This window comes from Camarhynchus parvulus, chromosome Z (assembly GCF_901933205.1).
Source record: "Camarhynchus parvulus chromosome Z, STF_HiC, whole genome shotgun sequence".
In the NCBI taxonomy this organism is placed as follows: domain Eukaryota; kingdom Metazoa; phylum Chordata; class Aves; order Passeriformes; family Thraupidae; genus Camarhynchus; species Camarhynchus parvulus.
In genome coordinates, this window is record NC_044601.1 from 38,533,435 (window position 1) to 38,547,875 (window position 14,441).

At 36.3% G+C, this 14,441-nt stretch overlaps 1 protein-coding gene across 1 annotated transcript in view; it reads right to left on the reverse strand.

The window, feature by feature from the left end:
- Nucleotides 1–14,441, reverse strand: part of CCDC171 (coiled-coil domain containing 171) — a 182,778-nt gene that overhangs the window by 135,890 nt on the left and 32,447 nt on the right. Inside the window, exon 9 of the mRNA XM_030969447.1 lies at nt 7,764–7,902. Within this exon, the coding sequence (XP_030825307.1) occupies nt 7,764–7,902 (139 nt within the window). The remainder of the gene's footprint in view (nt 1–7,763; nt 7,903–14,441) is intronic.

Here is a 14,441-nt window from a genome sequence, read left to right on the forward strand (position 1 = left end):
ACCTTTTTTACTGAGCAAAATTCTACTGTTTTCTATCATATCTAGAGACTGTTGCTTTAGTTACGCTTCATTGCATGTCAAAGAACCCAGGCAATTTCTTATGTGTGGGAAACATTCTCCCCAGGAAAACTGCTACATACTGGTAGCATATAACTGTCAGGATTAAAAAAACAAGGAATGCATTTAATTCTCTGCAGTGTTCTTCACTATTCAGTTTAAATATTTTATAAATTTGCTTTACTCCTTCAATTTTAATTATATGTACTGTATATCAACTAATATATTATTCATATGTGTATTTCAGTGTTAGGTCCCCTGTAGCATTTACACGCTTTTCCTTGTGTGAGAGTTTGTACTACATAAAGAATTTCCAAATCACATCTATATATTGAAAAATAACCAAGGCTTAATTCCTTCTCCATGAAATTATCTATATAAATAGAACTTGTAAATGTTGAGATCCGGTAAAAATATTTTATGGGATGCAAGCACAATAAAGTAATTTACTCTTGTGTGCTGACATCATCTCAGAGATCTCACAAATTAAAAATAAGAAAATATAACAATATGAAAACATCACAATAAGATAAATATTGTTTTTACATAAAATACTCCAGCACAGAGAAGGTGAGACTAAATCTTCCCAGAAAAACATTTTCTATGGAAACGTAAAATGTGAGAATTTTTTTCAATCTTCTCATCCAATTTTTCCATCTTCTTTAGTTAATTTACCATAATTTAGTCAGTGTGTTCCAGTCTATTCAGCCTTCACCACTTCTCTATGCTTTATTTGCTAACTGCATCTATACTTCCAAAGTTGATTTTAGTCCCTTTTTCAACAGCAGTAAAGATCAAAAGGAAATTACTTACACTAGCCAGTCTCTCTACACTTGAACTGCAAAATATTTAGTATCTTTCCCTTCTATTTTCAATCACTGTCCCCATTATCAGAAATTTAAGGAAAAAAACTGCTGCAAATTATTACACTGCTAAAAATCCAGGCACAATCCAAAAGGATCTATTATTGATCTGATTTCTTATGTCTCACTGACAGGTATCTAACAAGAACGTATACAGTTATAAAATCTTGAATTTAAGCTGACAGGACCTGTGGAGGTCATCTGGTCCCACTCCCCACTCACAGCACAGTATGGTCGAAGTCAGGTTAGGCAGCTCTGAACCTTGTTCTGTCAAGTTTTGAGTATCCTCAAAGATGACATTTCAACAAACCCTCCAGGCAACCTGTTCCAATATCTCACAATGTGCATTGTGAAGTTTTTTGTTTTCCCCTTACAGGTAATTATAACTTTCCTGTTTTCTCTTCTACTTCTAATTCACAGATCTAAGGAGAGTGTACATCCATCTTCTCTACAAGCACCCACTTGATAGTTTACAGCAGTAGCTATTATCTCCTTAGTTTTCTTCAGTCTGAACAAACATAGGGAGTATGCTTAATGCTTTACTTCGAAAAGGAAAATGGAGTGTACAAGTATAGAGTCAAACACAATCACTTGCAGCTGACAGATTCAGCTGTTCCAGGAGATGTGATTACAATCCTTCTCAACACCTCCATCCATCAACATGTTTTGCCATTCTGTAGAACTACTGGAGAAGTATAGGTGTAATTTTTTCCTAGGTTATTTCAAAAGGGAAATCAGTTGACAGGAAAACTGCTAAAGCCTTTACATAAAAGAGTTTGCTTCACAGACCACATTAGTAAACAGGTGGAAGAATAGTTATGAACTCAATTAAAACTTGTAAGTCTTCTGCTGACTTTGTTGACTTCCTCTACACCAGAATGGACCACTCTTGACCTAGACAGTGATCCTTGAAAACAACCTTGAAAATCAAAGGTGAGGTCTGTATGGATATGCAGGGGACTCCTGATCAAGTATTAATAGGAAGCATAAAGAAGATTGTTCAGACATACTAAACTTGGAAAAATACAGATACATCACTAAAGCCTAGAGGGATATCTTTAGGGATGCCAAAATCCACCTAAAGTTGAATCTGATGTGGGATGTGAAGAGCAACAGTAAAAGATTTCTGAAGTACCTCACCTCCAAAAGGACTAGGCAAAAGGTGGACCATTGCTAATGAGGCAGTGATCTGGTGACTAGGAGAGAGAAAAGGCCTTCTCATTGCTTTTTTTCACCTCAGTCTTCCCTCGAAGAACCTGCCCTTGGGAATTCCAGGTCCCTAAGATGAGTGAAATTTCCATGAACACCTGAGAATTTAAAATTCTCAACATATACTAGTATTTCCTATAGTCCCTAAAAACAATTCCCTTTTTCACAATATATTCCAAACTGAAGGCCAAAAACCTAATAATATGGAAGAAAAATCATACTTCCTGAACCCAGAACATATGCTGAATTTTACCATATAAAATGCTTCCTTGAAACAAACTTCATATCCTTAAAAAAGGCTCCTACTATCATAAAACAACTCTTGAGGACAAAAACCTTTTAGTAGAAAATGTGCTTGGCAACATATTAATTTAATCACCAATTTTAAAACAAAATTGAACTTTTAAAGAAATTAAAGAGAAGCTAAGCATTTTTCATTTAAAATACTGTAAACTCCAATGAGGAGAAAATCTTTTTTCCAAATACTTTCTATCCTTATCTGTAAGGATAACTTGAACTATTCTGAAAACTGACTGCTTATAAAATTCTTCTATTCACTGTCAGACTTGTGTTAATCTTCCAGAATGGTAATTTTATTTATCTGGACAAGTTCCTACTAGCTTAATTGTAGACATATTTTCCTTAACTATCAGTATTTGATTTTTGCTCCTGTTCCCATACAGAAATGATGTCCCATTGTTTTTGCAGCATTTTGCAAAAGCCATGGTTAACTAAAATAAATGTGAACTCTATACACAGTTCCAGGACAGTCCACAGAATCTGATGCTGCAAATGTGAATCTGTATCTCAAGGTCAATAACTTTATTTTTCATGTGGGCAGGACTTTGAGGCCTTGCCTTAACAAAACCACTGCAGTAGTAAGCAGGGAGCTAGGGTCCAGATGTATAATGAACTGCCTTAATTCCTGAGAAATTTTCTCTACTTTGTCTGCAGTCACAAGGGGTTCCTGGGGAGGTTCTCTTTCACATGGACTAATTAACCCACTCAGTCTGTAGTAAAAATTCCAACTGGTGATGGCAGAGTAAGAGCCAAATCCAGAACTATCCACATAGCCACCAAGGAACAGCATGTTCAGATATGCCTTGAAAAGTGCTTATGTAAATTCTTTACAAAAGTATCAGAATGTTTACCAGGCATGACCTTGGGGGCAGCAAATCAAAGCATTTACTGAAATACAAAAGACTGCTTCACAGTTGACAAAACACAGATTTTACTCAAGTGATGCTCTGTAAAGCAGAAAAGTGGCACAAATTTTTCAGCAAACAGGCATAACTTGTATTATAAAAAACAAAACAAAACCATCACTGACAAACTCTCTCCTTAGGCTTCAATTTATTTTTGCTCAAGTTCTCAAACTACTGAATACTTTTATTTTCTTATATCTGGAATATTCAAAAATCTCTAGAAGAGTCTGGCCATGTGTAAGTTAAATACAATCTCTCAAGAAATTTCATATCTCAGTCTTGCAAATTAATCAAAATGCTCAAGTTTTATTGAAATCCTTCTTGTCCTTCCCACAAAAAGAGATTTGTAACAACTTTTGCTGTGAGAGAATGTTATGAAGTATCTCCTTGGGTCTTGAGGTATATTTTTTCTGTCCAAGACAGAGAAAATTTTTTGAGAACTGCAACTTTAAATTTTAGATGCCTGTCTTCCAACACCAGGACATCACAACTTGAGCGACCTCTGCACTTCAAAATAAATTTAAAAAGTGGTTTGTTTGCAGAAGATCATTTAAGCATATGCTTCAGACTAACTAGTCTTCTTACATTAGGACAATAATAGAAGTAACAGCTGGGAAGAAAAACTCTCCGCCTGTGTTAAGGCAAGAAAAAAACAATCAACATAAAACAACCCTTAACAATTAATGCACAAAATTAAAGAAGAGTGTGTATCATGACTGGGATATTTTTTAAACTGAAATAAACTGTCCACACTAGATTGCCTAGATGACATTTACATGTTTGCCACTGGGTACCAGTTTCTATTCCACAGAAGTTGTAGAACAGAATCATAATCCTCGGGGTCTTTCATGGTGTGTTAAGTCAACACCTATGCAACTTCTAGTAAAGAACAATGCTTAATGTGTACATCCTGGAACTATATTCTCAAATATTTCTGTACTGACATTCAGTGTATGATAACCTACAAGGTGTTTATGGACAGCTGAGATGCAAACATGACTTCAGATGTGGCTGTAAGAGGAAGATTTACATGCCATGGGGAAAAACACAAGCTGTGTGCAATCTATTACACAACTTACATACAAATTATGCTACTTCTGATAGAACCTGTTAAAAGGAGTGGAAATAAATACACCTTCCAAATTAAAGGAATTTATACTAAGACACAATATTTTAATTATTTCACTTTCCTAATATGCATTCTGATGAACTCGCAAGTTTCCCAAATTTCAATTTGCATTTCTCACAAAATAAAGGTTTAACATCTCCTGCTCATCCCATGCTAAAATCATCCACTGCTAGGTACTAGAAATGTAAATATCCTGAATAACTTAAAACTCCTAAAGATACCTCTTGTGCTTTCCATGAGGCAGGAATACAGCTGGGGCTGTTTCAATTTAAACGAAGTGTTAAATCACAACGGCTATTCTAAATTCCTGTTCTTGAAACTAAAGATTTCTAGAAACCCTAGCTAGATAATTATGAGCTTGAGACCAATTTCCTCAAGTACACATAATGCAAATATTGAGAGCTTTCTCATGCTGAGCATTCATAAGAAATTTTGTTTGATAGGAACAGATCCTATCACATTTGACCCATGCAAGTTTCTGGCAAACTTCTGCAACATGCTGATATTTAAAATTACAAGCAGAGTAACTACTTTACTGTACATTCAACTGATTTCAACTGATCCATTACAGAAAAAAAAGAACCTTTTCATATAAAGTTTCAAAATAATGTACTTTGTGTATCTTACAAATATTTTACAAATGAACTCATTAATTTGTATATTAACAGTACCATGAGAAACCAACTTAAGATTACCAGACTGAAGTGGAAAAGATGTATTCAGGATGTCAATAATAGTACAAAATATAAGAAAGTAATTAACAGATCAAGAAAGCAGGATGTGGAAATAAAGGGAAAAGAACACACTGTCAATTTCACACAATTTTAGTATAAGTAAAGGGAAACCTAATAACAGTATACTGAATGTTATTTATACTTAGTTTCTACGATAGCCTTCTGCTTTTTGATTTTGGGAAGAAAAATAACAAAAAAGCTGCCTATACTGAGTAAACAAGACCACACACAGGCAGTCCTGCTTCCCAATCAAATACGAAAGTCTTCAGGAAAAATACAAGGCCATCCAAGGTGATAAAAATCTAATCCCACAGGGGACCACTAATACAACTCTTCAGAAAATGAGTATTTTTATTACCTGTTCAAGACAGTCTTGTGGCTTGAAATCATTCCAGTAAAGCAATTAAAACAACCTGCTATATGAATAAGACAGTTCTTTCAAGTGGGGCAATCTATCTGCTTTTACTTTCAGTTGCACAATGCTCATTTTGAGTACACCATTTAATACTGTTGTAATTACCAAAAAACTTGAAGCATGAATAGAATTTTGTCCTGAGTTTTTGTCAGATATAACTTACATTTTACTATGGAATTTTTCTTTGTATTCTTTTTGTGCCTGATAAAATTATTTTTTCAGGTTTACTAAGGCAGCAAATGTCTTTTAATACTTAAGTGCTTGCATTGAAGAAGCTGTGTCCTCCCAAAGGAAAACACGTTTTTTTAGTTTTATTTTTCTTCAATTTATTAATTGTCAATCTACCTGGGAAGTGGATAACACTAAGACAATGTATGGAGTAATTCCATCAGCTGAAGAGTAGACACCAACAAATCTGAAAACTCTCTGATGCAGATCTCTGCTCTTATATACGGAATAGCACAATGCCTACTAGAAGCAGGAAAGAGATCATGGTAATCTCCTGCACTCATAGGTCCAAGAGGAAGCAGGAGCAGAAATTTACAATAGAACAATAAATTGGCTAAGTATAGAAATACTGTAAATGCTACTATACAATGAAGAGAGATAAGGTTTTCAGTTTAAAGTTCATCTAGTTCTAATGCTAGACCAGTTTGCTCAAAGCCCCCTCCAACCCAGCCTTGAACTCTTCCAAGAATAGGACACTCACAACTTCTCTGTTATGAGTTTCTTTGTTATGTTTCATTAATTTTTGTAATGTTTAAGTGCCTCACAACTCTCACAATAAATTTTTTTTTCCTAATATCTGATGAAAACCTTCTTTCAGTTTGGAGCCATTCCCCTTGTCCTCTTACTATATGCCCTTCTGGAAAGTCTCTATTCAGGTAGTGGAAGGTCACAATTGGGCCACCCCAAAGCCTTCTCTTCTCCTGGCTGCCTCATAGCCGAGCTGCTCCGTCCCCGTGATAACCTGGTGGCCTCCTCTGGACTCTCTCTAACAGGTCCATCTCTGTGCTGGGCTGAGGATCCCAGAGCTGGATGCAGCCCTGCAGGTGGAGTCTCACCAGAGCAGAGCAGAGAGGCAGAATCTCTCTCCTGCCCTGCTGACCACACTGCTTTGGATGCAGTCCAGGACGTATTTGGCTTTCTTTCTTCCAGCAGGGTCACATCTAGCCTCTCACCCACGTGCACCCCCAAAGCCCTTCTGGGCAGGGCTCCTCTGATCTGTTCATCCCCCAGCATGTGTTGACACTAGGGGTTGCCCTGACCCAGACGCAGCACCTTGCACTTGATCTTGGTAAATAACATAAGATTTTCATGGGCCCACTTCTCCAGCTTGTCCAGGTCTTTCTGGATGGCATCCTGTCCTTCAGCTGTGCCAACTGCATCACTCAGCTTGGTGTCATCAGCAAATGTGCTGAGGGTGCACTTCCATCCCTTCATCTATGTCATTAATGAAGATAACCTAAGCTTTTTGTTTTGACCCTCCTGCTATTAAAGAGGATGGCAAAATTGATATTCAAAGTTGGTGTACGTAGAGACAGTGGGAAGGCACCAACTGGTCATATATAAGGAAACATATTTCAGAAAATAATCCTGTAAAATACATCCAATAGGACAAATGCACACCAAACAAAAAAAAAACCAAAAAAAAACCAAAACAATCAACTAAAAATTTTGTTACCTTCAAAGAAGACATTTTCAAACAATTTTTGCAGTCAAATGCTTGCATTAAAAACATTATGTGAAACAATTATGTCTAGAATGGTAACTAATCAAGCCTGAGGAAAAAAAGCTTGGATAGGAAGATTCTTCACAAAAATTCTTCACACATTCTTCACAAAAAATTACAATCCATATTTACAAATTGCCTTCTTCATTAGGAATGCAAAGGCTTGTTTGAAATAACTGTTTTCTGCAAATAATTTCTCAATTAAATACATGGTGTATCACTTAAAATGCATTTTGGAATTAGTTTCTCTAGTATCTTATCTATATTTACTCTTGTTTCACAAAACAAAGTAATATAAATAAAAAATCAGAGTAACGCAAAGTCAGATTTATTCCACAGCTCAGCACAGCAAATGCAGATTATGTTCAGAGCATGTTTAAAAAACCAAAACAACAAGTGCCATAGGCTTTTTGTCTTACCATTGCAAGTTCACTCTGTAATTCACTGCAGCTTTTTTCAGCACTCCCTAGTCTTGCAGAGAGGTCCATAATTACCTTCTTCTTCTCCTCAATCACTTCTTTCATTTGATTGTTTGAGGAGAAACACTCTTTTTCTAATCTGGAAAGTTTCAACATTAGAACATTTTAATCAAAAATACTTATGTTGAGTATTCTACATATTTTTAAAAGACAATCTGAGTATCACATCATGTTAGCACATCATATGACTTATGAAGCTGCTTGCCTTAATTTTTTAAGTGAAGAAACTTATATACTCCTTGTAAGAAAAACTTTTCTTTTATGTTTGTGTTCTTTTCCATTACCAAGGCTTGTGTTAGACTTCCAGTCATAAACTAATTTGATCATTTGAATATGGTCTCCAGATTACATGTAATAAACAGAAGTAATCATATTTTAATTTACACTTAGTTCTCTTCAGAAAGACATCACGTCTTGCATAATCAGCACTGGTTTAAAGTACAAAGCTTGCTCCTCGAGTTTCCAAATACCTGACTATATTCTTACCCTGGTTCTAGCCAGAACAGGGTTAATTTTTGCAGTAGCCAAGAGGGGGCATGGCTAGGACCTGGAGGACATTCTATACCACCTCATGCCATTTTCTGGGGACAGGAGAAGGGCTCCCTTGTGGGTAGTGTGGCAGAGGGACTGGGTATGGTTGGGTGTTTCCACAGTGTGCAATCACAGGTGATCAATCACTTTTTTTCCTTGTACACTCTGCCATTAGTATTGTTGCTGTTACAGTTCATTGTCTTATTTCATTGTTGTGTCCAGTAAAGTGTCCTTATCTCAGCCTATGATCTTTACTTTTTGTGAGTCCAATTCTCCACTCCACCCTGTGACAGAAGGAGGAAGAAGAGGACAGAATGATTGAGCAGCACATGGTTTGGAGTGTTTCTGTAGGAATACTAAACTGGGGAATACCATTCTTAAACCATGACAATTCTACTCAGAATCTCATTATTTCAATAGCAGACAATTCAAAATTTCAACCAGTTCTTGAACTACATCAGTCATCCTGGTATTCAAGAAAACAAATGTATAGAAAGTCTGGTATGATAAAAAGCTGTGTCATGAGAAAATTACAAGGCCAAACAACAGCAAATAGGAGACAGAGCCAGGGAGAGGAAGCCAAGGAAAAATTTTGAAGGATTGCCTAAGTACATAGGGATGGAAAGAAGGTGCCTGAGAAAAGACACCTAGAATTAACATTCACAAAAGATGACAAAGATGAGAAAGGATTTTACCACTATTATGGTAGGAAAGAAAACATGAACAGACTTCTACACAAAGCAGCTATTTTACCAACAGCAGAGAGAGAAAGTCAGCATACTCCCTGCTTTTTTGTCCTCCATCTTCCCTGACATGGTCTATTCCCAAGCCTCTATTGTCAGTAAAAGGACACTAAAAGGAGAACAACTGGTAGCAATAGGTTTGTGGAGGATTGTGTCTGAGATAACCTGTGAGAACTCAACCCATAGAATTGTAGAGGTCAGCTCACCTACATTCAAAGGTTTTGATAAAGCTGGCTAATCTCAAAGTGACATTGCTCATTATCATCATGAAAAGTCACAAAAATTGGGGGAGGTCCCTGGCAAATGAAGAAAGGCAAATGTCACACATCTGGCAAATATCACACATTTGGCAAAAGTAAAAAGGAGAAGCCAAGCAACTATAAACCACTGAGCTTCATTTCAGCCCTGGAAGGTTACAAAGCAATTCTTTCTAGAACAATTTTCTGGGCTCATGAAAGAGACAAAGGTGATTGGGAACAAGCCCAGATGGTAGTAGCTGGAATGGCTGTAATGCTGTAGAGGTCTGTCTAAGACCTGTGTAACAGCTTCAACCACCACCTGGAGTAAGCCAAGAGTGCAATCTCACAATACCTGCAGTGAACAGTGAACTGGGTGTGGGTAGATCATGACACAATACAATTGATACACTCAACTGAAATGCTGCCATTCTCTAGTCATGGAGAAAGAACAGGCCAGAATTAACCTTCGGACATTCAGCGATGACATGTGCAAAGACTAGAATTTAGGAAAGAAGGCCACCCTAAAGTGATGTAGCTCATAATTGGCTGGATAGAATGTGTGCTAACGAGAACCTGGTAACCATGACACACAGCTGCTAATCAGCAGCACAGCATAGGAGCAGAGATAGCTAACAGCATCCTGGGCTGTATTAATAGCAGCATAGCCAGATCAAGGGAAGTGATGAATCACCTTGAAGGTGGCAGTCATTGTAACACATCTAGGATAATGATCACTTTTAACTACATGCACCTCTTACAACATAGGAAAAAAGTTGGGGTGGGCTAAGGGAATGGTCACCACCATGGTCAGCAGCAGAAATACACATAAGAACTGAGGAAATTTGGTATGTTCAAGCTGGAGAAGAGATAACTCCACGGTGTACAACAGGCCTCCCAGTATCTAAAAGGAGGTTAGTAAGGAAACGCAGATGATCACTTCATAGCAGTGTTTGTCTACAAGACAAGTACTGAATCCAAAGAGGTTCAAACAAGGAGATATGTTTTCCAACTGTATGGAAAAGGTTCCCAGAGAGATTGTGCCATCTCCATTCTCCACATTTTCAAGACCTAACTGAAGAACCTGATCTCATAGCTTATATATAATTTGAGCAGCAGGTTGGATTATAGATCTCTTGCAATTCCTTTCAACATGAACTATTCTTTGATGTAGCTCTCAACAGTAGAAACATCCAGTAGAAATATCATCTCTTTTTCTCCTAGCAGTCTTGCCTCCCAAGAACTGAAAGCAGTGCAAAGGGCTCAAAGTTCTTGCATTTTTGAAGCTTTTGAATCAATATTGTCACTTTCTGACTTTAATTTATTTGTTAAAGATTAATGTATCTTTTCAGTTGAAGGACTGCTTCAGCAGTCCACCAAATACCTATGTGCTTCTGCATCAGCCTGGCTGATTTTTTGCTGTAGCTGCAGATGTTCGCTTCTTATTCTTCAAAATCTAGCTATTTCAGTCCCCCAAAGTAGCTTCTACTCTCACAGCTTTTGGAAACACAGCAAAAGCAGATCCAAATTATTCTATGTCATGTTCTCGCTCTTCAAGAAAAGTAAATTCACACAGAGACCCAAATCCCACGTTGCTTCCAATTTACATAGTGCTACTGGGTTCAGAGCTAATTAATAAATTATGCAACCCAGAAAAGCCTGTTAGCTTGGTTTTGGTTATTACAACTATATTTTTCTAAGAAAATAAAAAATTATGCCACCCAGAAAAGCCCGTTTGCTTGGTTTCAGTTATTATAACTACATTTTTTTCTGAGAAAACAAATTCTTACAGCATTTTATAGCTACCAACTTTTGCGATATTTACCTACATCAAGTCCGGCTAAAGACACATACAAGTGTTCTAGCACAACAAATGGAAGTCTCTAAGACCTTCATTTGGCTAAGGCTTAAAGAAAAACTAATGCAAGTCCTCCAGAAAAAGAGAAAATATGTTTGGATGCCAAACTATGTTTAAAAAAAAAAAAAAGCCAAGCTCCTGACATTGTCTGAAGTCCAAAGACCAGACCCTTCAAAGGTAAGTAGATCAAAGGCTGTTGTATTCTCTCAGAAGGTGTCCGGTGAAAGCAATCACTGATTTTCACCAATGTTACTGACACTTGTAAGCTTCAAAGAATAAAAAGGGGACAGGAAACAGATAAGGCAGTACCTGCCCACTCCATGTAATTACCTCAAGGGAACTGAGTAGATTGATGTTGACCTCAGAAAAAGCTTGACCTTCGCTACTTATCTTAATAGAGGTCTGGAAATTTTGGTGTCTGGACAAACAAAATTGTGAGGATAGGTTGTTCACGTTTCTTCAACATCTCTTAACAAAACCATCAACTATTTTACCTGTGTTTTAACTGTCTTAATTTTCATGGAAAGGTTTTCATTCTCTGAAATCACAGAACACAATTTGCTTTCAGAAAACTCAGCTAGCAGAAGCTGCTAGAAGTAACTGCCTGAATCAACACATGATTGCAAGCAGTGAAAAGTACCGTTTGGATATTAGATAACATTTAGTTTCATATTCAATTAACAAACAGAACAGATGCCTCAGACATAAATTCTGTTTTATCCCAAAAAAAAACCCAGGTTAGGGCTAATTTCCCTCCTGAAAAAGAAACACTAAACATAATTGTCCAGTTCAGAGCAAAAAGGGAAGGTTTCTTAAGGTTCATCTTGCACTTTAGTAACTCAATTTACTTCTCTGTAAGCGCTACTATTGAAATTCTTAAGGCAAATGGTACCACATCTGTAAAATTGTATTTCATAGTCTTAAGTACAAAAATATACTTATAGGTATTTCCTATACAGTAATTCCAAACCAAGAAATATACTCTCTAAAAAAACACTTCTTTTTTGATGATAACATTTTTTAAAGATGTAACTTTTGTGGATCAAAAATATCCTAGACACAAACCCCTTCAATGCTCAAAGAAATATCTTCATATACCTAGATAAAAGATTCTCACAAGGAACAAAACATTCCTGAATGCACAATACAATTCAACACCTAACCACTATTGTTATGTTGGTCCAAATAACCTAATTCAGAAAAATATCTTTAAGAGATTCTTGGAGATTTAACTGGAAAACTACTACTTACAGAAGTTCATGTTTTTAACCAAACTTACTAATCCAAAAATTTAAAAACAGATCTTCTAGTAAAACTTGTGAAATTCTAATGATTTGGAAAATACCTAAGCAGATGTTTAAGTTACATTAAAAATGCTGCTAATCAGCAAATATTTTATTAACATCTATTGGTTCCCAGTACACATCCATACTAACAGCTCTCTGATTGATTACAGGAAGCCACATTATGGTAGGCATGTTGACAAAACAGGATAGTTTTTTTCTAGACCAAAAACTACAATGGCTTAACAAGCATTACTAAAAAAACCAAACTAAGAAGCCCCACATTTCACCAAGGATGATTAATTCTTCTGGTCTAACATCAATACAAAGACAAACTTTGGAATATTAGATCTTGGGAGAAGTGAATAAATGATTCAAGAACAAACACTGCAAGTGTTTGAACACTACTTCAAGAAAACTTTCATAACATTAATTTTTCCATATCTTCTGGACCACTCATGGGAACCAACCAGAGCAAAAATAAAAAACCCACTACACCAAATTAAAAACTAAGAAAACCAAACCCAGACTGGAAAAAAAAAAGAACCATAGTCCATATGCTCTGTAAGAAAAAAAGGTTACATACAAGAAAAGTTCAGATGGTACAAAGTAGCTTGTGTTACGCAAAACTACTGATCCAACAACCATTCCTCAAAAAAGACTGGTTTGCAAACAAAGAAGCTTTTCTAAAACAAAACTATAAAAAGGGAATAAAATGTCAAATCAATGGTCCAGGCCTTCTCCATTTCACAGAAAGGCAAAGAACTTTGTATCAGTTTAGTGTCATGTACTTACTGACAGAGAATCCATGCTCACAGCAAAAACAACAAGGCAGGATGAGATTACACTTTAATTAGCTCATGTTATTTTAGAACTGTAGAGCATCTTGAAATATACTGTGAAATATACAGTTTCACAGCTGTGAAGACTGCAGTCTTCCTGAAGAATAATTTTAGATTACTATCATAAGGTTTTTCACAATTTTTTATCATAAAAGTTATATCTTTTTCTTTGAGAAAAAAGTTTTCACTTTTTAATGTGACTCTGGTTTACCTAAATGCACCTCTTTTGATCTTTTTTTTAACAAAGAGCTCTAAGTTGTTTATAATACAGCACAAGTTTCAACTCTATTTGAAACTAAAAGCATCTCTGTAAGCATGAATATAGGAACACTTGGGCCACAAAAGTCCTTTTTTGTAGGGAAACTAGTTTATTTTTTTCCCTTTTTACTCTTTTCTTTTTTTCCCTACTGCCTGTATGAGCAAGTCTGTAACAAATACTTTTATGTACAGACCCCCATAATCCTAAACTAAGAGACACAAACTGAAAAAGATTTCAACACATTCTACTACCTCTCTCTCCCCACAACCCTGCTGTGTGCCACACACTTCATGTCTTCTAAAGCCCCTCTTTCCCTCAATTTCTACAAACTACCATCCTTTATTTCATGTACTCCAAGTTAGCTAATGAACTTCAAGTTCTCTGTCTTCCAGGACCATTCTTCTTCCTGATATTTTCTCATCCCAATAACAACTTTATTCAGCTAAGGAAGAAGACTCAGTACAGTGTATCCTATATCTGCCCAGGAAATAGAGCAAAATCTTTCTTCCAAAAAAGATCTCTTACCACAGACACACTATACTATGCTGAGCAGGAAAGGAATCCCAGGTAATTTCATCTGCTCTCATACACTTCATACATTCTTCTATTTTCATTAGCTAGTCAACACTTTCCACAATCATTCAAAAGCTGAAAATGAAGATCCACCACTAAAACTGATACACAACTTCTCAACAGAAGTCTTGAAGATTGATCTAGCTCACTGAAGTGAAAAATAATATTTTCATAATAATGTAAGTATATACAGAAGAAAAAAATCTGTTCTAACCCTGCCATGTGTGCTTTCCTACACTCTTCCAAGTACACAGGAGACAGGACCCTGCCATAACTATAATTTCCAACATTTT